This window comes from Falco rusticolus, chromosome 2 (assembly GCF_015220075.1).
Source record: "Falco rusticolus isolate bFalRus1 chromosome 2, bFalRus1.pri, whole genome shotgun sequence".
In the NCBI taxonomy this organism is placed as follows: Eukaryota; Metazoa; Chordata; class Aves; order Falconiformes; family Falconidae; genus Falco; species Falco rusticolus.
The window spans coordinates 63090217-63114740 of record NC_051188.1 but is presented as its reverse complement, the minus strand read 5'-3'; the positions used below and the strand labels follow the sequence as shown (position 1 = coordinate 63114740).

Here is a 24524-nt window from a genome sequence, read left to right as displayed (position 1 = left end):
AGCACAGCACAAATCTTCTCACTTGATTTATTATAACCTTATGTCATTTAGCAAAACCAACTCTGCAACTGTTTGAAAGAAAGAAGCCAGCTGAGAAGGAGGGAGGGGACCTGCATGGGGAGCTGTGGTTCAGGCAGTTTGGAGCAGCTTTACGTGCCTGCGGCCATACAGTGCAGTCAAGACCTTGCTGGCAGCACCAGGTATGAGCTAGCAGAGTGCAAACTCTGCAGTTTAGTTTGTGAGGCTTCCTAATGAGAAAAACAAATGGATCTGTCCTCAGCCTGCACATTTACCTCTGCCTCTGCTCTGATGGCAGGGGCTAAGGAGGAGGGGCCGCAGGGGACAGCATCAGAAGCTGCCCCTTGCTACACAAGGGGAGCCCACTGCCCCCATTCTGCAGCCTTGCTCTGGGCAGAGCTTGAAGAAGGAAGAGGCTGGACTCATGCAATTTAGCTGTCCTGTCTGCAGGGCATGCTGATGGTAGGGGAATGGCCCCTACAGTCTCTGCCACGGTGCAAAGTCCCTAGCAAATATAAATAAAGTAAAATAAAAGCTGGGGGAAAGGGTGCAAGATGGTGATACACTGCACATCTGTGCCAAGCACATGGAGGACGATGCTCTGTAATGGAGAGTTAGTCTCATGGTGGTAAGTATGACAGTAGCAGTACAGTTATATCTGAAATGAGGAGTTTCCTGTGGAAAGTATATTCTATCCATAAACCCACATGCCAGTGCTTGCCCTCACTAAATACCAGAATTATGAAAATAAAAATAAATAAATAAATAAATAAAAATATATAAGTCTAACATCCATAGCGCAGTGTGGTGTCTTTGGGCTCTTTGCTGCTGGAGTCCCTGCCCACTGGAAAGAAGCTGTCACTGTGCCCTTCTGCATGCTGCTACCTCTGTCACTAGCATGGAAGTGCTAGTAATGCCCTTGGCCCTGTATGAAGAGCCACACGCAAACAGCTCCTGCACCAAGGAGCTTACATCCTAACATAGCCAAGCACAGCCTGCTGTGCAGACCACGACATCCCACGTTGCTGGGGGATGAGTTTGTCTCACAGAATTGGTTTCTCTCATTTCTCTTCCAGGCTACCAAGAAGGGGAGTATCTTACAGGAAGCCCTTAACACAAAAAAGGGTGGTGAAATGGCAAAGGAAGAGATGTTGTGTGCTTGGGAGCAGGTAACAGAAAGGTCATAAAAGAAATAGAGAAGAAGGAGAGGATCTAGAAACTGAGAAAGAGCCAAAAACCAAGAGGTGATTTACGGGGGGGGGAGAAAGAGTATTTGGATCAGAAGAGAATAATGCATACATATCCATGTCCTTATCAGACTGGACAGAAAGACTGTATTGACTGCTGTACCCTGAATGGAGTGAAGCACTAGGCATACTGGGGAGGACACTGAGCACAATAACTTTCTTTTTTGCTCTTACACCAATACTATGCTTTGCCAGAAACCTTGGAGCCAAATGCATCTGCTTTTAAAAAAGTTATAAGGCTTGATAATATCTCTTTAACCAGTAAGGAGAACACAGATATTTCACAGACATTTGCAAAATTAGTTTTGCTAACTAATAAAATAAGCAATTTCATTGAACTACTATGACCCATATTAGAAAAGAAACATAGAAAATCCCAAGGAGCTTTTCTTCACTGGGCATCTGCGATAATACTAGACAGAAAGGAATCTGACAGAATAATATAATCTTTTAATAGAAAAATAATTTTAGCCTGTGGGAGAAAAAACGCTGCACAGATGTTTTGTTTGGGCTTGCAGATTATTCATTGTCTAGAACCATTCGCCATGCGTAAAACACAGACTTCTAACCTTCAAGATCTTTCTGCATGGTCCCAAAGTAAATATCTAATTATAAGATAGTTTAATGCTTGTCATCCTTTTCCAGATCAATGTAATGGAAGCGCTTACATGTACTTCCACAGTCCTGTTCATTACACAAAGACACTGAAAAGTATTTGGAAACGTTATGTACAAACTGAGGTAAAGAAGGAGCATTTATTCTCTTAAGCGTCAATAAGAAAATGCTGACAGTGGGCTTGGTCTGCCTCAGCAGATACTGTTCATGAGGACAGTCTGCCCGTTCCCACATTCCTGGTCTCTCCAGGTCAGACTCAAAGGATTCCACTAATAGTTTGGTACTTACGGAAGCAGACAAAAAGAAAATGGGTCAATGTTACTTGCTCCCATGTGAGAAAAATACAGAAAATAGAAACAAGCACCATTTGAGAAACTTGTCAAGCCTTGGACAAGTCATGAGAAACTTTTACACTCTCTAGAGTGTAATTTAAGTGTTAAAAGATGGCCTGGATTATCCCCCTTGGGCTCCTTGTGCGAGCTACAAAGTTACAAAGCAAGGCCATCATCCACCCACTGCATGTTCTTTAAACTCCTGGTCACAGTAAGCGAAATTGCAAAACTTGGCCAAAAGCAGAAAAATATCTTTGCACAGTAAAGTCTGAAAGTCTAACCAAATGGACAGTATATCTGTCCTAAAACAATCCTGACAGTGCACTTCATTTCGATAATTAAGTGTAATTCATATGTGAAAACCAAATAAAAATATCAATGATACTTGAGAATGTACTGTGCTGTACAGACACTATTGACCGGAATGAGTGGGAAGACTACACATCAGCAGACAGTCATGAAATGGCTTAACTGCAGGTACTTATTTTCTAAATAAGGTAAAATATACTTTCAGTATTTTATAGGAAGACAGGAAGGAAAAAAAAAGTGTTGTTTAATTTTAAGTATTTTAAAATAGTTGTGAATCATATCCAAAGTGTTCACATCCCAGCATCAGCTATTGTGACCAAAGTTAACTTTGCACTACTCATCAACAGGTTTCCTTTCTATTATTTCTTCATTACAGTTAAGATTTTAGTCTTATCTTCTGCAATAAAATGGTTCTTGATTCCTTACTGTGATCTCTCATGCTTTTTTCCTCAATGTCTCATTCCAATTTGTGATACACAGATGGCCAAATACACTCTTAAAAATGCTGCCATCAAAATAAATTCCTCAAGTACCTTCTCAATTTATTAGCAAACTGCCATAATTTTTTTTTATTATTATTTGAGCATAACAAGCCCATAAATCAATGGAATATATAGGTAATGCAAAAGGTATCAGATGGTGTCATTTCAAACACAAGAGCTGAACTTGCATTATGACTAGTTTATCAGGCACATTTACTTCAGTCAATTTTGTTCAAACTACAACCTTGGTATTAGTTTTGATTGACTACACTAATTCTTGAGCTTTTTCCAACACTGTTGAATTGTTATCTTGTCAGTCCAGCTGAAATTGCAAAGGTTTTTGATACAGGCTTGTAGAAGTATCTGCAAAGATCTAACCTAGGTCAACGGGCTTTAGAAAGTATGTGCAATATCTGTATCAATGCTGCATACCTGTACTTATTTTGCTGGAGATAATGTATGTCAATCTAGTTTTAAAAGGTGAAGTTGAAAATGAAAGTAAAAAAGTGGATGTGTCCTTTTGACTATCTTTCAGTCAAGTATCATTCTTTTTGTCCTGTATGGTTGATATGAAAATGTTTTGGAAGAATTTTGCTTTCAGGGCTGGAGCAAAAGACAGAGTCCAATTTGTTAGCTTGGGATGGGCTTAACAATACTGTAGTCCTTTAGATTGCAAATATATACAATTTTTAAAGGTTACCTATGGAATAAAAAAATGTTTCATATGTGGCTGAAGCAGAAATGCTCTGCAAAATAACGAAGCAATAAAAAGGAGGCGGAAAATATTTTTTGGTCAATGTGCATATTTTGTTTGAAAGAAAGACTCGATTTGAGTTTAGTTTAACTTTTAAACATTCTTTACAATATTCTGAATAATTACACATGAAAACGTGATTTTGGCATGAAAATTTAATTGCATTCCTGCATGTATTGAAGCAAAACACCCTGCTTTTTCTTATACATTTTGCATTTTTTATTTGAAACAGATTCTTAGGAAAACCTTTCACTGACTCTTCCCAAATCTCAGATTCTGTGTAGAATGCATATATGGAAAGAAGATTCACTGCTTCTTGGTCATGGGAAAGTTATCTAACCTCCATCCACCAGTTCAAAAAGATCTCTGATGTTGATTAAACATGTATAAACAGAAGTAAAAAAAGGAAACTTGCATATTTCACTCAAAAAATTGTCAGGACAAATGTGCTTAAGAACAGCAATTAGCAACCAACATGAGTATCCCGCTACATAGTTGATTGACAGTCAGTGTAGCCCAGGTTAAGTAATTTTCACTAAATAAAACACTAGGTCATAAACTAGGCATTAAGTTTCAGACTGACTCAAGTTCAAGTTCTATCAAGCAAACCTGTACCCCACCTGCCTTCGGTAGTTAACCCTAAAGATATGGGCCTATTTACTGCTACCAGTTCATGCAATTAAGCCTTAAGCCCAAGATATAGAGCTATGGAACAATATAAAGACTTTAGGGGTTTATGTATGCTGGCAAGACCTTGTACAGCAGTGTTTTGAAAGTATAAACATAAACAACAGGACGCATTTGAAACTGTACCCTCCAATACGTGTGTAAAAGCAAACTGTACTCTTGTATCTGAAAGCAGAATTTAGCTTCACACTATTAAACACTTCTTTATGGTAAAACTCTTCCTGTCTTTTGCCATCACCAGTAAGCTGCTCCCCACTATTACCTTGGCTAGAGAAAAAAAGAAAATTAAATCTCAATGTACCATACCAGACTTGATTACAATATTGAAATAACGGAAGAGTGCCTTTTCCTGTCCATGCATAATGCTTATTAGTACTATAGGTATTTTGCTTTTAAATCTGCCACCATTACAAATACCTCCCCTCTGAGGGCAGCTCCTCTTCCTGGAAGTTTCCAGAAATTTAACCTTGGCCTAGGAAGCAATGTGAAATTTTGAAGCGTCTTTTTTTGGTACTTCATAGCCATTCCAGGGCAGAACTGACAATATTTCAGAAGATACATGATCAAGCTCCCCAAAAGTAGAGAGAAAACAGGACATTTTTCAAACCATTTCTGTCTTGGGAAGGTAAGAACAAAAAGAGAAGGACAAGGAAGGGCAGGCCACCACAAGGCATGTAAGCTTTGTAAATTTTTGCCTTGCGTGAACAGTGGGGTTTCCCCTGGTAGTGGGTTCATGTTTGGGTGTTTGCTGAATGGCTTCCTGGGGATGTCTGATGGCTGTGTGAACTAGCAAGGTGGTTCCTTGACCCTTAAAATGGAAGAGCTTGCATCAGCCTGTACACAGAGGTCAGCTTGCCTTCACCTTTCACCTCACAACTTCTAGATACATTTCAGTGAGGAGAGATCTTCCTTGTTGCTACCTAGCTTAGTGGGTAGAGCAGGGAAAGGGAAAAGTAATCCCCCTCACCTCTCAAAAGAGAAGTTATACTAACACAAACTTTCAAGAGCTAACAAATTGTAAGCTCAGGATGCAGCAGAATCTAAGCAACAGAGCAGAGACCACTCAGTTTGTTGCAAAGAGAGAGTACAAGGTATGTTATTGCTGATCCAAGAGGCAGGTTTTGTATGCGCAGCCCCTGATCCTAGCTGAAGTCCTGGATTTGTTGTCTAGAGGCAAGAGTGTCTGAGCTGGAGAGAAACAGGTCTGCAGGCAAGGCCTGCCAGGGTGTAGTGAAGCAGTCCCATCTCTGCTGTGGCTGCCCTCATATGGCCACCATCAAAAAAACCTCCCGATGTTGATTAAGCTAGTATTTAGAGGATGTCAGTCTGAGGGAAGGTGGATAATCAGCTTGGAATAAGGGATCAAATCTCTGACAAACTCTAGCCTCCAATGTCTGCTTGGTGTGAGGATGTTCCTGGAGCAGAGTGAATCTTCCAGGAGAGGAACCAGGTGATGGCAGTGGGAGGTTTGAGTACTTGACACAGATAGCTGGATTTGAGACAGCTGAGAGGACTGAAAGGCCCACCGAGTACAAAGGTAGCAGAGCCCATGAGATGTCTGGATAGGTATTTAGACTGGTAGAAGGCAGGAACCAGTGGTCACAATCCATGTTATACCACTAATGAGGGAGAGTAGGGATGTTCTACGGTATTAACTCAAGGCTGCTGTGTGGGAGACTAGAAGTCCTTGCAAACTTTTTGCAACAAGAGAAACCTGCCCAGGAGGAATGGGCTGGACTTCAGTCAAAAGGCTGTTATTACTGAAAATTAAAAAGTTCACAGAGAAATAGTTAAACTAGAAACAGGGGCAAGACTGACAACCATGGTGGAGCACCTGGTTCAGACTGAATGAATTTGTGAGGGACACATGGCTAATAATGTTCAAATCATCCCTGAAAAGGCAAGGGAGGAAACAAATGGCATAAATGCAATAAATAGTGAAGGTAAATTTACAGTGCCACTTGTCTGGAACTTGCAACAGAGAATGGGCAAGATTTCTAAGTGCGTCTACACCAATTCTAGAGATCGAAAGAAGAGGATTACAGAATTATACTGCTTGGCAACAAATGACAACTCTGATATAACAGGCATCTCCTGCTGGTGAAAGGAGGATAATCAGCAGCATACAGGGGTGCTAGGCTGTCTACTTTACAGGAGTGACAGAGAATGAGATACAGCCAGGGCAGTGGCACAGCATGTGAAGGCTAAAACAAAGTGTAACAGGAAAAAATACTGAGGGTAGAGGGCAGCATTAGGGAGTCCTTGTGGGTGAAAATAACAGAAAGGTAGGACTTGATTTGTATTTAGGACTCCCCTGTTAAAGACACTGATCATGAAATAGTGAAAAATTAGAGCAGCTGCAAAACTAGGTCATGTAGCAATTTGGGTGATTTCCAACTACCAATGTACTGTCAGGCACATCATTTCATCCAGATGAGATAAGGAGATAAAATTTTTGGACACAACTGACTGCTTCTTAGCACAGTGAGCCCTGGAACCCATAAGAAAGGATGCTGCTCCGGATTAAGTCTCAAGTACTGCACGGGACCTGCTTCAAGAGGCACTAGTGGGAGAACCACTCTGTAAGAGCTTCACAGTGCAACTGAACTTAATGCTGTAGTGGGATGGAGTAAGCCAAACAAATACATCACACAGATACCCAATTTCAAGATGGGGAGATACACAAAAATAGCAGAAGCCTAAAAAAAACAGTCACAAAGGCAAGAAGCCTAATGCAACCTAGAGGCTTTTAAAAAACACTGTATTAAAAGTCCTGGTAAACTGCATCACGTATCAAAAAGAAAGTAAAACAGTTCAATAAAAATTCTGCATAGCTCATAAAAAAAGCAAGGAGGCTATTGTAGGGAAAAAGGTTAGCCTTTAAAAAATTACTGAAATGAACAGGAAAGCCCTAAAAAAACCAGATCAAGAATAAATGGCAACTAGGATGACTCAAAAAGAATGCCAATATTTTGCAGAAGATCATCAAGCCAACAGTAAAAAATATTTTTTAAAAAAAGCAAGAAGCCATCAAGGGAAATAGCAGTACCATATGATGCCAAAGGCTTATAAGAGGCACTGGGGGATGGTAAGGCCATAGCAGAGAAACTTAGTGCATAGGTCTTTACTGCTGAAGGTGTTTGAGAAGGTCCCAAATCCAAGTTATTCTTCGATCCAGATTATGCTCAGGTAAATATAAAAGAAGTAGTAGATAAAACAGGTAAAGCAGGCATTATTAAGTGAACAGGAATGGGTGACATTGACCTGTGACTTCTGAAGGAACTCAAGTGTGAAACCGCAGAGCTGCTGGCCAAGGTGTGCAGCCCGTCATTACAAAGTGCCACTGCACCACCGTACTGGTGCCAAGCAGGCTCCCATGTGGAAAAGAGGCTCCAGAGGAGACCCTGTGAACTGTGGGCCAGTTTATCTGACTTTCCTGCTTGGTCAGGCAGTAGTCTAAAGAATACAATAACTGTGCACAAGGACAAGCATGGTAAAGCAGGCCCCAGTGAACGCAATATATTTGGATTTTCAAAATGTTTTTTACTTAAAACAGGTCAGACGGTGATCTTACATCACTTGAGTAGTGAACTCCTTGATGTCACTGGAGGTTGTGAAGACACACAGTTACAGCAGCTTCAAAAAAGGATTAGACAAATTCAGGGAGAAACCCAGATACTGAAGGAACACATATATAGGGTGAGCTTGGGTACAAGGGAAATGGACTGCAGAAAGTTGTCAAACCTCTGTGCTCCCCATAAATAGCATCTCCTACTGCCACTGTTGGGGACAGAGTAGTGGGCTAGATGAATTAATGAAAAATTAGAATTCTCTAATTTGAGAAGATGCTTCTTATGTTCTTATTTTGCAAAACCAGAGTAAAATATCAGATTTCATCAGATATTTATTTAATGTTGTAAGAACATGCAGGGGCATGACGAAGAAGACTAACGTTCATTTGAAATTAAATCTGCTGAGGGATGTCACTGACAAGAAAGGCTTCTTCAAGTACATCAGTAGGAAAAGGATGACTAGGTAAAATGTGGGCCCACTGCTGAATGAGGTAGGTGTCCTAGGGATGAAGGATACAGAGAAGATGGAGTTACCGAATGCCTTCTTTGCTTCAGTCTTTACTGCTAAGGCCAGCTCTCAGGAATCCCAGACCTAGCTAGAGGCAAGAGAGAAAGTCTGGAGAAAGAAAGGATCCTCCCTTGGTCGAGGAGGATCGGGTTAGAGATCATTTAGGCAAACCTGACACCCACAAATCCATAGGCCCCAATGGGATGCACACTGAGTGCTGAGGGAGCTGACAGATGTTATTATTAACCACTCTCCATCATCTTTGAAAGGTTATGGAGGACAGGAGAGGTGCCTGAGATCTGGAGGATCTTGAAGACTGTGACTCCAGTCTTCAAGAAGGGCAAGAAGGAGGACCCAGGAAACTACAGGCTGGTCAGCCTCACCTCCATCTCTGCAAAGGTGATGGAACAGCTCATCCTGGATAACATCTCTAAGCTTGTGGAGGAAAAGGTTATCAGGAGTAGTCAACATAGATTCACCAAGGGGAAATCATGCCTGACCAACCTGATAGCCTTCTACGATGGAAGACTGGCTGGGTAGATGAGGGGAGAGCAGTGGATATTGTCTGCCTTGACTTCAGCAAGGATTTTGACACTGTCTCCCATAACACCCTCATAGGTAAGCTCAGGAAGTGTGGGTTAGATGGGTGAAGTGGATTGAGAACTGGCTGAATGGCAGAGCTTAGGGGGTTGTGATCAATGTCGCAGAGTCCAGTTGGAGGCCTGTAGCTAGGGGTGTTCCCCAGGGGTCAGCACTGGGTCCAGCCCTGTTGAACTTATTTATCAGTGACCTGGATGAAGGGTGAGAGTGCGCCCTCAGCAAGTTTGCTGACGATACAAAACTGCGAGGAGGGGGTGATGCACCAGCAGGCTGTGCTGCCATTCCGCAAGACCTGGACTGCCTGGAGAGGTGGGAGGACAGGAACCTAATGAGGTTCAACAAAGGTGAGTGTAGGGTCCTGCACCTGGAGAGGAACAACCCCATGCACCAGCACAGGCTAGCAGTTGACCTGCTGGAAGGCAGCTCTGCGGAGAAGGACCTGGGAGTTCTGGTGGGCAGCAAGTTGCCTATGAGCCAGCAGTGTGCCCTGGTGGCCAATAAGGCCAAGGGGATCCTGGGGTGCATTAGGAGAAGCATGGCCAGAAGGTTGAGGGAGGCGATCCTCCCCCTCTATTCTTCCCTGGTGAGGCCACATCTGGAGTGCTGTGTCCAGTTCTGGGCTCCCCAGCTCAAGAGAGACAGGGAACTACTGGAGAGGGTCCAGCACAGGGCTACAGAGATGATGAGGGAACTGGAGCATCTCCCTTATGAGGAAAGGCTGAGGGAGCTGGGCATGTTTAGCCTGGAGAAGAGAAGAACGAGAGGGGATCTTATCAATGCGTACAAGTATCTTAAAAGCACATGTCAAGAGGATAGAGCCAGGCTCTTGTCAGTGGTGCCAATGACAGGACAAGGGGTAATGGGCACAAACTGCAACACAATAAGTTTCATCTGAATATGAGAAAGACCTTCTTTACCTTGAGGGTGACAGAGCCCCGGAACAAGCTGCCCAGAGGGGCTGTGCAGCCTCCTTCTCTGGAGACATTCAAAACCTGCCTGGATGCAACTCTGTGCAGCCTACTCTAGGAGAACCTGCTTTAGCAGGGGCTCGGACGAGATGATCTCCAGAGGTCCCTTCCAACCCCAACCATTCTGTGTTTTTATGATGTATCAACTTACACTAACAAAGAGCTACAAAGGAAGTACTGCCATTACACCAGCTTAGAAGCCAGTTAATTGTGATCTTCAAGAATTGCACTAGTAGCTGATAAAATGATTTTACTGGATTTAAACATTTCCCTAAGATATAAGAATGGAATTGACCTTAGAATATTTAAGTGTTGTATTTAGTTGCGTTTTTTTTAATTACGAAGAAAACATCTTCTAGATCTACCCCATGTATTAAGATATAAGCTTCTATGGAAAATGCTTGTAAGTAAAGATCAGACACTATATTTCACAATTGTACAGCACCCAAAAGCAGATGGAGGCGATTATTTAGTGAACTGGTAATAGCTTACCCTTGGTGACTGCATTATGAAAAGCAATATAACAGATACCTGTAAAAATGTTATAGTGAACCCTCATGTCAGTCTTGGTTAAAAAGGAATGTTTAGGCATTCCCAAAAAGTGGCCTTTATGGGGGGACATGAAGTTGTCTTTTCATTTCAGTTTCCATTATTCCAGCCCCTTGCAAAAACAATAGCTAAATGGCTCGAGCACTGTTAGATGCTTGACTCAGACAGAAAGTACAAAGTGAGATTTCAGTAGAGTGCATTTTCTCACTCTATAGAAAGACCAAAAAGATTTCTGTTCACTTCCACCTTCTACAAAGCCTTCTAGGTTGATTATGAACTTCAATAGGTCAAACAGTTGGCCATTGTACTGAAAGGAGATATTGTTTCCTATATAAATGCATGAACGTTTAACAAATTTTAAAGGTGCATATATTGTACTTTGCACAATATATGGTTTGCAAAGAACTCTCAGTCTCAAAATTTTAGGAGTTGCAGTAAAAAAACTAGAGGAAAAAGAGAGAAACCAAAGGTTTTAATTTGGATTTTTCCTTTAGTCCAGGGTTTCCATTTCACTCAAAACAAAATTTCAATACTGTATCAGTGCCTCCTTTCCCTCTTATCCAGGTAGCTGGGTACTCTTCACAGTATTTTCTCTACATGTAGCTTAGGGAGAGGATAAGTCTGCCGTCTAAGGAGAACAACTTAGGAGAAGTTGTCTTAGAGGAAAATGATAGATCAGTCTGTCTCATCTTAAGGACAACAAGAGTCTGCTGTCTTTCCTCTCTCTTTTCACCCTCCACTGAGGCTTATACTGTGGTTTCTTTTCATGTGGATTTGGACACTCCTGCAGGAGCTTCGATGCTTGCTAGAAGTTGGTTGAGCTTTTTGCCAGCTGTGAGAAGGGGAGATGAGTCTCCAGGCTTGGTTCCTGGAGCCACAGCTCCACTACCTTGCAAGGTACAGTTAGATCAGGGGTTCTCAAACTAGAGGGCTGGATACGCACCACCCCCCCCACCCCCCCCGGGTCCTCAATCCAGCCCCCAGTATTTACAGACACCCCCCCGCCAGGGGTTGGGGGGGGAAACCAAGCAGCCGCAGATGACTGCCTGCCACTTCATCCGCGCGCTGGCCCCCTGGTTAAAAAGTTTGAGGACCCCTGAGTTAGACTGGATATTTGTGTCCAGCTGTTCTGGTTTCAGCTGGGATAGGGTTAATTTTCTTCTTAGTGGCTGGTCCAGTGCTGCTTTGGGATTTGGTGTAAGAACAATGTTGACAGGACACTGATGTTTGTAGTTGCTGGTGGGTAGTGTTTGTACTAAGTCAAGTACTTTTCCATTCCTCAGGCCCTGCTAGCGAGAGGGCTGGAGGGGCACAGGACATTGGGAGGGGACACAGCCAGGACAGCTGCCCAGAGCTAGCCAAAGGGATACTCCATACCATATGGTTTCATGCTGAGTATACAACTTGGGGAAGAAGGAGGAAGGTGGGGACATTCAGCTTTATGGCATTTGTCTTCCCAAGTAGCTGTTACATGTGACAGAGCCCGGCTTTCCTGGGGATGGCTGAACACCTGCCTGCCGGTGGGAAGTGGTGAATGGATTCCTTGTTTTGCTTTGCTTGTGTGCGCAGCTTTTGCTTTACCTATAAAATTGTTCTTATCTCAACCCTTGAGTTTTACATTCCTTTCTGATTCTTCCCTCCATCCCTCTGGGCATTGGGGGATTGAGCAAGCAGCTGTGTGGTGCTTGGTTGCCAGCCGAGGTTAAACCACAACAGTCCAGCTAACAGTAAATACACACCTAGGTTAAAGTAAAATAACTAGGCTGCAGTGAAAAAGAATAAATATTAGAGTGTCATTAGACACTAGAAAAAAACTCAGCTTATGGAAGAAGTTCCCTCTACTCTTTCTCCTCCAAAGGTGTGAACTCAAACGCAAGACAGGAGGTGGGAACTTTAGGGGCATCATGTACGGTCCAAGCAAAACATTCCTTTACAGAAACTTCTCCAAGCCACAGCTAGGCATTTGCTGTGAATTGCAAACATGGCTATCAGCAATGTCCTATGATTCCCTGAACATTTCAATTCAACCTGTTTTCCTCCTGGGAATGAGGCAGAAAGTGCCTTTTGCAGATGTTGCCACAGCTCCAGGAGCAGCTCTGATGACAGGCAGGAGGTTGCAGGTTAGCCACTACCTTTGCTTTGCTGCAGCAGCTCCCTCACCACTACAGCAAGCAGATGAAGCTTCTGCTGTTTCATTTTCCCGCACCCAATGGATTTTGCTGAGTTCTGTCTGAGCCCAAGGAAAGTTGCAGGGCCAAGCCCAGCCAAAAAAGAGTGGAGGAAAAAGTAAAACCACATACCTCTTCCCAGTAGGCCTGCCAGGCACATGCAGTAATTTCTGCTAGGTGGCCTTTTGAACCTAGAAACTGCCCTTACGAAACACAATTCAACTTTCCTGTGCCTTCGTGCCTAACCTTACCAGTCCTGAACCAAAAGCAGTGTATATAGAAGCACAGGGCTTCCAGCTGTCCTGCACCTGGAGACCTGGCACAAATCACCAAAGCCTGGCTGAGTCCTCACACATCGAGCCAGCACCTCTCTGCCTCTAGGACAGAGCCCCCAGAAGATATCAGTGGGTGTATTTGTAAAAAAACCCACACTTACTTAAAAACAAAAACCACTGGATTAAGACAAAAAATAAAGAGAAGCATCTTTATTTAAATGCTGTACCTTAAGACTGTAAGTGAAGCAATGACAGAAAAGGAATAGAAACACATATAAATAAAAAATAGCCATTTCCTCAGACCTTCCCTACTTTCATAGTTTGCAATTGTATTTACTACTCCTATGACTTTACTTCATTCAGCAGCTTCTGATATTCATTCAGTAGCAGCAAACCAAAGCAAGTGGTTTTGTTTGCCTGGTTTGGAGAGACCTGTCATGAACAGAAGGTGAATTTCCAGAGGATGGTGGGGCTAGCAGCTGGCTGCAGACCCTCGCCATGCTGCTCTCACCAGAGTTCCAGATGCCCTCCAAGTGACAGCTCTGTTGCACTCGAGATGGAGAGTCATTGCAGAAGCTGGCTCTGACAGACTGCTTCAGGCACTCTTACAAGTGCAAACACGCAATATGTCTATTGTGCATGTAATGAGTCACCTCGAACAGAAAATGTGTGTCGTGCCAGATTATACAGAGGTTTTGTGAAAATAAATATTCCCATTGAGGATTAGCATGAGACCAGAAGCTATGCCAAATTTGACTAGTCTCTAAACGCCTATCTTGTTCCTTAAACCAGATGTTTAACAGAGATTGTGACATCTGAAGAGACCAACAGACACAAACTAGATGCAGTGTGTGCTGACTCAGAATAAGATGTATCATTTCAGAGAGTTAACGTACAGTTTTTGAAGTGTTATATATGTTTAATATATATTACATTGAACATATATATAAAATATATGTTTAAATCACTTTCCCCAATACTTCTTCACATTGTGCACAATTAGCCACAAGTAGCAAAATATAATTTATGCTTTGTAACATCCTCCTTTTCTCTTTTTTAGTGTCTATTTAAAGGGAGGCTAGTGTGATTAGTTACTGGGGTTGCTTACTTCCCTGAGATAAACGAAAGAGTCAGAGTGGCAAGCAAGTGCATAAAATCTGCCCTTATCTCCTAATCCTACATACTAAGCAACTCACAGGGAATTTCTCATCAGTGGCACCTAACTGGCTCTCTACTCTGGTAATGTAATATTTTCAGCTTTTCTAACCTACGCAGTTACTTTTGTTTAGCTACCTCTTCTGTTTTGCAGCCTTGGCATCTTGAAGTTAAAAGTTATTAATTTAGTAAGGAACATGAAAAATATTTCAGTCACAAAATCTGGTAGTTTTGCAACAGATATTTTCATGAACCCTAGTTGAACAAGTACCTCCATGGTTCATTTTTACAACCAAAAGAAATGACACTGAGAAAAGAAATAGTAATGTCATACTGGAAGCCATTTCATAGAGCATCAGGTTTTGAGTTTGCCCTTGGAGGGAAGTGGCAGGAGGCAGTCACCAAACTTCATGTGCTGGATAATGAGGGTACGGCAGTAACAGCTGGAGGGAGCTCCACCCGAAGCTGTGTCCTAGGGGAGGGCTTGTTCCTCCTCAGCTTCATCAGTTTGCCACTAGGTTATTGTAATGGACAGCAGACTGTGAGCAGATAATGGTCAGGGGATGGGAGTACAACCATTATGGTTCTCATAGCATGGTAACTCCAGGATCATCTGACTTCCATGGAGATGTTGGGACTTCTGCTGTAAACAAGAGTGTTCCTCGCCTCCCACCTACACTGTGGTTTTCCTACCACCTTTTCCTCCACTCAGACATGGAGTCAAGCTTGAGGAATGCAATGGGAATGGGAACTGATGGCCTGCCACATGGAAGGAAGGCAGGCAGAGAATGAAAAAATCTTACAAGGTTTCTGGCAGCAGAACAAGCATATGACCTGCCACCACATCTCTTCCCTGACCTACTCTTAGAGATGGGTGGATGAAAAAAGCTGAGTCATTGTCTCAGCTGCAGAAGACCAAGCTGTACAGAAGGAGCCTGCCAGCCAGGGCTCCAAGTCATATAAGATAGGAATTGCCCTACTTCTCTCAGCATTTTGGCAGCAGGTGGCTAATTCCCTCCACCCTATCTCCCCTCCTCTGCCCTCTGTCCTCACTATTCCCCAAAACAAAGAACAGACTACCAGCAACACCCTAACGTTGGAAGTCCTAAGCAGCTCCCAGCAAGGATTTCAGGTTTTGCAGGCCTGGTTCCCTTTTGCTTTAATAGAAATCACATGTATGGGGTATATTTTCATCAGATACCATTTCATTAGAAAGACTTCAAGAACATTACTGAGTGATTTTGTCCATATTCGTTTAGCACTGTTACACAATCCAATAACACTCTAGCACGTAGCATCCCTAAAATTCTGATCCAATCAGCTCATCCTGGATGTCAGGTCCCTTGGTCCTAAATTTAGAGAGAAGAACCTGCTATATTTCATAACCAAGTATTTCTTCAAATCTACAAGGTCTTGAGAAAGCAAAATGAAATGAGAGTAACTTTTTCCTGAAAAAGAGTAATTGTTTGCATACTCTTAGCAATTTGATGCAAGTCCATCTATAGCAAAGGGTATTGAACTAGTACCATCAAGAACATTTTACAGGAAAAAAATGTTACATACACGGCTTCCTTTTTCAGGGAAACACTGACATCCTCCACTGCAGTCTCTGCCTCCACATGGTCCTGTGTAAGTCTTTCCACCCTGCAAACCAGAACACACATAAAACAAAAGTTAAAACGAATCAGCTACAATACCCGGCACAGCACCATAAGGTTTGATTAGCAGACTCACTGGGAACTTGCCCAAGCAAAGACCAGGATCAGATCTATGACTTCCAGTTAAAACCTCTTCTAATCAGTGCTTAGAAGCAACCATGAGTGGCTTTCCAGTTCTTCGAGATCAGCATCAAGAAATATAATGTTACTCTATTAATTTCCCTCCACATTTTCAAAACATTGCAGCTCCATGCTGAGCAGTATCTCACACATCTTTTTGACACATGCAACAGATATCGTATCACAGAGGCACAGCTGCTTGGATTCTTCAGGGACATGGACTAAGTCCTAGGTCACAATGTACCACATCCTTCTCTGCATGCTCTAAATCGTTGCTATATTTTAAAATATTTATGAGTGGACACAAAGGAAGACATAGGTATCATGTTCAAAATTATAAGCCAGTCTCCTGCCCTCTCCTCTTCAATGGCTGCCTGTTCTGGAGGCAACTAAAACTTGCTAGCGACCAACCGCTGTGACCTAGAAGGCAGACCTAAAGTAGATGGCTGCAGTTACATCTCTCCTGCCTGTCCAGAACCACCTTGGCCCGGGCCACAAACATATGGATCGCAAAATATGCACCACTCCATGCAAATCCATCCTTGGACAGACTTCCAACAGGCAGGCCAGCTCAGATTACACCTAGGATACACTGCCTGCACGAAATGCAGCAGCCACAGTCACTCTTGTTCAGAAACCTGAACAGCAGAGATGTTGTGCATGCAGTGGTATGACTTATAACTGTAACTTAATAATTAGGAATACTGTGAAGACCAGCCTGTGGCCCACCTAAACCCAGAATTTTGAACCCTTGAAAGTGCCCCACCAGCCTAGTAAGTAATCTGGGAAAGGACAAAGGGACCTCTCGCCGCTATTTCTGACTCTGGTTTGCCCCACAGAGGCTATTTAATAGAGCCAGAAGAAAAAGAGAGGACTGAAGTCTAGTGGCTACAGGAAGGACATCTTGGACCCACAGCCGCTCCATTCAGGGCGGCTGCTAATTTTCACATGAACCACTCTTTAGATAAATCCTCAAGGAACCCCAGGTATAGTGTACAGAGTCAGGCTCCATGTCACTTGCTCCCCTCCTGGCTGGAAGAACCCTGCTGCAGCAGGCACAAATGGTCCCTTCACCCTTCCTGCCTCCCTGACAGCTTGAGCACATCATCTCTTGGAAGAGAGGCAACAGGGGTATAAACAAGCCCCCAGAAACAAGATGGGTGCTCTGAGCTGCTATGCTGTTGCTTAAATAGACGGTGATGCTGCTAGCCTTGACTCAAGGAGCTAAAAGACCAAGAGGGACCACCACTGCCATGCTTAGCATTTTTCATGTAACTACAAGCAATCCCCTACTCAGCCCCTGGGGTTGTTGGGTCACATACTTCTGCTGTTACTCTACAGAGAACCTGAAAACACAGTTCTCGGCTTTGGATTCCTCCCCGGGAGCCAGATGAATAAAGTTATGGAGCAGGTACCAGGCATTGCCTAACCCTTCCTTTGGCCGTATTTGTACAAGAGGCTCTCAATCTTATGACAAGCAGTAATAACAATTTCCCAAAATAAGTTCGTACAGTTGTCATGAGCGGGTTTGTGCCTATGTCTTAACTATTTTTATGTATTAAATACTTTTGATTCACCTTTATATTTAATTCTTACATTTAATGAAATAAGTAGGATTTTCATACTGATAAAAGTCCACAGAACTGAAACCATGCCCCAAGCTGTTTAAAGGTTAGGTGCTTGGTTCAAGAAATTATCTTGAAGCATTCTACTTCATGTTATGAACTTTACTTTATGTTTAGGCTATTGTTTAGAGGAAATAATAAGCCAAGACAGTTTTATAAACGCCAGCAGCTTGCTCAGGCTGGTGTATTTTTTTGGTTTAATATTTGGATGGCTACAAATTCACTATCTCCATGGTTTTTTTTTCTTATTAACCTATTTGCAGACAGAACGTGCATCTCTTTCTCAGTATCCTTCATCCTTCATTTCACAGCACTTCCCCCTCAACTCCCTTTCAGAAATTAGGAGACAGTTCTATTTGTTTCTATGGACACCATGCAGATGTACAACCTGTGCGAACATACTCCTCTGCAGGATGCAGTTCTTCATTAAGGAGCAGTGTGCCAAGTAGTGCTGCCATTAATAAGAATCAGTTCTTAACTTTTATTAGAGAGTTGTTTTGGTTGGAGCTGTAAATAACAGTATAGCCCAACCTAACAGTAACAGACTGACTGATACAGTAATTTTATCATGTGAGTTTTCAATTATGCCTACTGAGAAAACAACAAGGAGAACAGTAAGTTTCTTTCTTTCTTAATTAGCAGAGTGACTAAATTTGGTAAACTGTTGCTAAGGAGAAAACAAAGTATGAATCAGACCTATGGCAAGATATTTGTGCACTTGTACAAAAAAAAAAAAAAAAAAAAAAAAAAAAAAAAGGAGGCTGCTAATGCTTATTTCAACTGGAAGAAGTTCAAGGTCTATTGTTTGTGTACTATCCACCATCCAGAATTTTAATTTGCATGCTAAACAATACCAGCAGCTAATGTGGGGACACAATTGTTTTCTTCCACAATTTTAGGAAGCTTTTTTTTTTAAGTTTTCTCATTTTATGTCCTTTTATGCACATAGATTCTTCAGATAATGAAGAGAAAAATCTGGAAGATTCTCCAAAGGTAGGAAACATAATGGGAAAACATTTGAGACCCGCATTAATATATGTCTCCTGTATTATACTTGGGCTCGCCTTACTGCCTAACTTCCAGTTCTTCACTTTTTGACTGCTAGTGGAATGACTCTGGGAGCTTCTAGTCACATGTAGCATTTTCTACTTTATTATCTATGAGTGTTTATAATTTCTTGAAGGCAGATCATTGCACTGTCATTTAATCTGACATTAATGGGAAATTACAGTATAAAACATTATGGTTTAAAAGTCTGTTAATATTAAAAAATAAGTTTGTCAAGAATCTTTGTAAAACTTTGTCAAAAGCATTTATACACATGGACATACAATTGAGATGAAGGGAAATCAAATGGACCTGTATCAGTCAATAATTAGAATGCAAAAAGCCCAGTTCAAAATTTAGTGATGGACAATGTAGTTTTAAAGTACGACCACTATTTATGACCTGAGGAAAACAGGTTTCTGGGAACATAATACCAATGGTGACAACCCAATGTAGTTGTTTTGTTCTGAGACAGATGTCTGGACTTTTTGGTCAGTGGGGAGAACAGTCAGTCCTAGGATACAATTTACCCCATCCTGAGACTGGCATCTAAACTGGCTGACTGCATCTCTCCCAGAAAGCACCTGCTGCTTTCTCTTAACCATAAAGGTGGGTGGAGGTGACTAGCTTACAAGCAGACGTTGGCCCCCCTGTAGGAGCCCAACGACAGGGAGATGAATCTCCTGATTTGCTCAACATGTAGTTAAACGGAGAAAAGCGCATTTGCAGCAGAATGGTATTCTAGGATTTGTACTACCAAGCTGGAGGACTGGCAATAGCCCCCAATTCTGAAGTGGTCTGCTGAGAAAACCTTCAATTTCAGCTCTTGCTCATGTTTTGGATGATTCCAAATTCCACTAATCTCTAAACACTCCAGAGTCCAGGCAGAGTCTAGATGGGGTTTATATAATCTTTCTGCAATATAGGCACAATATTTGGCTGCTGTTGTAGACCCTCCAGAGAATCTCATCAGATCTATTTCAGACATCTGAGTTAAATCTGATCCTAGAAGGGTGAGGGGATTAGAAAGGTAGCCTAGGGTAATCGGTTGAGATGTCCAGCTTCAGGTCCTATGCTAAGTGTCCAAATCTCATCCTCAAAGCTAGCTATGGACTCTGATGGGAACACTGATTGTGACAAAAACTATTTAAGAGCAGACATATGGTGCAAACACAAAACAGGTTATACCACTGCACTGGTATGCAAGCTCTCAGTGCATAAGGTGAGGTGTTGCTTAATTAGTATTCACTTGGGGAGTCAAGACTAAAGTACAATAATTCTCTCCAAAAATACCTAATATAAATGAAATGTAACCAAAGGGTCAGAAGGCAGCTTTTGGAGGCAAGGCTGTCTCATTTAGTCAGCTGTAATGGTAATAGCATATTGAGCCAAAATTGCCTAGGTAATAGTGTCAGAAACACTAACTTTTGATTATAAAAAAATTGGGACTGATGAGGAAAAAGTAACTAGGAGTAGGTTGTTTACTTGGGAGGAGTATAAGCAGAGAAAAGGAGGTGCAAGGGCAGTAAAAGGGTGGAAAAGAGAAAAGGAAAAAAAAGAGGGCATCCAATTAGATGAACAACAAAGATGGTGAGGATATGCTAAGAGCAAGAGCAGAAACACCTGCAAGGCAGTGGTGATACTGACCTATGGGCACAAGCCCACTGGGACCCCCCCTGAGAAAGCCTGCAGGCTTCTCTACCAGGCATGTCCCTGGAAAGACTTGCTGAAGGAGCGTGGAGTAAGAAGGGATAAACTTGTAAGGAAGGTATTCTCCTGAATACCAATCACAGGAACAAAGGCAATAGAATTGCAACTCATAGCCCTTTTGTGCAATTTATAAGATTTCTTTATAGTAATTTTGTATGAATACTACTACTAACAATAAGCAATAGAATTGTTGCAGTGATGTAGTTGTGAATTAATACTACTAAAACCACTGGTGTGCTACTTTGGCAATTAAAGTATTATTGGGTTCTTAGAGGTGTGTTCTTTAACCAGCAAACATCGTATGTCTGATATCTCCAGTCTAGAGGGGGATTTGTGGAGTAAGACCCCTGTACAAAGCTTCCACTGCATCCTGGAGGCACCACAGCATCCTGTCCATCTCCTCCTGTGGGCAGGAGGGCAGTTTTGCTTCTGGTCACACATACAAGTATGTGCCATCCCAGCCATGTGGGTTCCAGCCGACTTGCTCTGGGATCTGAAAACCAGGCAGAAACTACCACACACAAAGGGCTGGAGACAGACCCCCAGCTCTGTGGAAAAGTGGCACAGATCCCCTTAGGTCTGCAGTTTTCAAAGCTAGGCATCTCTAGAGCAGATTTTTTGCAGAGACCAGGACAGAGCAGTCCAGAGCAGATTAATATCTGTCCAGAGCAGATTAACATCTGCACTTTACGCCCTGCCCTCTTTTATTTACCAGCTTAGATAGCTCCACAGGGGCCCATATGGGTATGTCCAGTTCATGGAGCCTGACCTACTGGAAAATGTGGTTACAGCTCCTTTATTTTTAAAATAGTACTGGAGAAGATGGGGTAGAGGAAGACTGGGCAGAACAGCTCTACACTGCCCCATTCATTACACACAATAGCACAGCAGTCAACACAGTCTCTTAGGAAATGGGAGACCTAATTGCACTTCTCTGACAGAGAAAATTAAACATGCATCTGCCCCTGGGAAAGCTTTAACCAGCAGGCTGCGAACGAGGCTGGAATGGATGGAGAAAAAGAATGAGGAAAGCAACAGAAAGGGAGCAAAGGAACTTTTCTTGAATCTCCTTTTAATATTGTTGGGTCACTGTGCTGGAAGGAATATAATAAGATTGATGGTTCAAGGAACATGAACACATGAAAGCGAAAACTTAACTAAGTGTCATCTATGTTTGTAAAGGTTATACATTTGCGTAGTGTAAATATCTTCTCATTTTCATGTATGTGAAATAGCAAGCATAAAATGGGGGTGTCCCAACACAAAATCTTTTTTTGCCCTCTCGCTTCTCGTAATTTTTTTCATCCCCAAACAGTATTGCTTCTGTACTTACACATCTTCAGCCAACAAAAGACAACTTAAATCCAGTTTCCTTCAGCCAAACACTTAAGAAACCCAGAAACATATATGCAATTGTCTTTAAACTTTTCCACACATTAATGATTTATTTATTACTGATCTTGGCCACGTCTGTGTAATCGTTATCTCTGTGTGCTCATTCAAGTACCTTCACTTCAAGGGCTGGTATGCTGACAAAGAACAAAGGCAACCAGAGGACAGACCTCAAAGTACAGTTCTATGAGTGCAGAAAGACCAGGAAATATAAGCCATTTCCTTACATACAGCTCAAAAAAAAATTACGGAAATTATAATGAAAATATTGCAGCCTGGAATCAAAAGACTCTGCACACCGACATCTTCTTTGATAGTTTTATAGGTTGCAGTTGTGCATTAACTTCTGTCCTGGCAAACACCATTCTTTTCTCTCCATCAATTGCAGCAGCTCCTCCAAGACAGTTAAGTTTCACCAAGAGGGGTTTTAGAAGGTTTGGGAGCTTGCTGAAAAGCTGAACTATGACTAGGGGTGCTGACATACCGCATGCCTCTGCAGTATGGCAAAGAGCAGCACATTCTGATGCTTTGTGTGAGACTTCAGCCTCGAAGTCCCAAGGGGATTCCTGGCATGCCTGCAAGGCACCCCTCTGTGTCACTGCCAGGGAGATCAGACCAGCCCACACCTCCAATATGGACCTCTGTTTCCACATTTGACCTTCAGCTGTCGAAACTCACATAAACTTCAAATTTGGTTTATAAGGCCCTGACTTAGAAACATTAATTTTATGTTTCCTTCAAAAGAAAGGAGAAAAAACTAAAGTAGGAGTATGACAGGGTATTCCGGCTGTTGATGAACCAGACAGAGAGGAACTTCATTGGTTTCAAATGGGACTGCACAGTCGTATTTGCTCAAATACAGCATTTTACTCCTTAAACAGTCAAAAACATTTGCTGCCTGGGTGCTAAACTTATTTTTCTAGAAACATGTATAAACAACCATTCAAAAAAAAGTATGGAGAATTGTGTCAGCAGGGGAGTCCTCGATTGCCCAGCACCAGGCTTGGTCTGGAAAATGCTCTGTCCTCAGTTACAATGCCAAAGAAGGAACCAAGCATCTGAAACTGCCTGCTCACAGCCCAGTAGCTACTAGTGCACCGGATAGTAAGACCACTGTGAAGACCTTAATTGGCAAGGGAAAGGCAGAGATAAATTGGCACATTCAGAGAGGAAGGAAAAGATGTGGGTGTGGATCCTCTCTCCAACTGTTCTGAGAATTATGTCGCTAAGAAGTAATTCTTTCTTTCATATTTGAATGGAAGCCAGAACCTTTTCTAGACTGGATACATGCAACTGGAATAATTTAGTGTGTGATCTCAATATCATACGAATGTTTACACTTCCCACCACAAGCAGAGGGAGCCATGTATTTACACATCCTTCAATGAAAAAAAACCTGGAGAAAGCTGGTCCTGGGGGAACACGAAGAGACCTACCACCAGCTATACTAACAAAGCTGTCTCCTAACAACTGCCTAATGCAGTCTTCCCTAATTCAATGAGAACAGCAATGCTTGCAGCAATCAATTATGAATTACCAATTGGTGCAGAGTTTCACATGCCACCTCCCTCTTATGATGGAGTGCACAGAGAAAACTGGGAGGCAGGCTGCTAAGCAAGCAAGCAGCTTGCTTTGGTTCTGAGTCCTGACGGGCTTGGGAACGTCGACAGAAGAGGAATATCCAAAAGCAGCACTGCTCCCAGGGACTGGGATGCCTGTGCTCAATGTTTAGGGTGAGGGAAGAAAGGGCAAGAGAATACAAAGGCTGAGAAGACCCCAACAGATGGAAACTTGTCTTCTCAAGTGTGTCTCGGCAAGTATGTTGAAGCCGGCAATGGGAAACATGAATTCTGTACCTCTCAGAAGTGAAGCTATAGAAGACTTTCTTCTTATGGGCTGGCTTCTGACTTTTGATTATATGAACTTTCTGGCACGTGGCCTTGATTTGAAAGGCTGCATAGTTTCATTTCAAAGTGAAACTTCACAGCTCCACATGTTCATTTTATTTGGGGTACTATTTACCATCGCCTCTTCAAGTTAAAAATTTCTATTGTTGCAGTCTCGAGACACTGCCTTCTAACAACTGCAGAAGCAGACATGATAACAGTATGAACCGACCCGTCACATTTTCATAAAAGCATTTCTAATTTTGTGGCTTCCATCCAAACACATCTTTGCCCAGCAAACCAGATGGAATCCAGAAGGAGCTGCTGTGATATAGTAGGCATTAAAAAAAAGGTGTTTAAGAGGCTCAGTCAGAGAGTAAATCTTAAAAGCTGCCTAAATATACAGTACAGATATTTAAATAACTACCCGGGATCTTGCCCATTTGCCCAATATCAAGTTGCTTGCAAACAGTACATTTCTGAGGAAGCAATGTATGCCGTGGCATAGTTTTCTGTCACAAAGTCAGTGAATGGGGGTCTCATATTTTGCTGCATTTTATCTCTTTTCCCCTCACAGAGATGTTTATGTGTTATCCTAAGACAGGGACTAGAATATAAGATGGGAAAATCGAGTTAAAACATTTTAAAATGTCCAACAAAAAAAAATAAATGTCACCACTATAGACAAATTTATCACTCCTGCTTATTTTTGAAGAATCTTTAATGCCATGGGAAAGGGAATCCTAAAAAGCAAACTTTTGTGAATGAAGCATGAATGTGCTCCAACTCTCAGGAGCTAATGAAGGAGGGTTAAGATGCAGAGGGCTTTTCCTAGAACAAAACCGCA

The 24524-nt window shown here is 42.3% G+C and overlaps 1 protein-coding gene across 3 annotated transcripts in view; it reads right to left on the bottom strand.

Annotated features, from left to right (window-relative positions):
* The window catches only part of COL4A2 (collagen type IV alpha 2 chain), a 149559-nt gene that overhangs the window by 90431 nt on the left and 34604 nt on the right, over positions 1–24524 (bottom strand). For all 3 annotated transcript variants that reach the window (XM_037375714.1, XM_037375715.1, XM_037375713.1), the window contains one exon: positions 15803–15883. In XM_037375714.1, coding sequence (XP_037231611.1) covers positions 15803–15883 — 81 coding nt within the window. The remainder of the gene's footprint in view (positions 1–15802; positions 15884–24524) is intronic.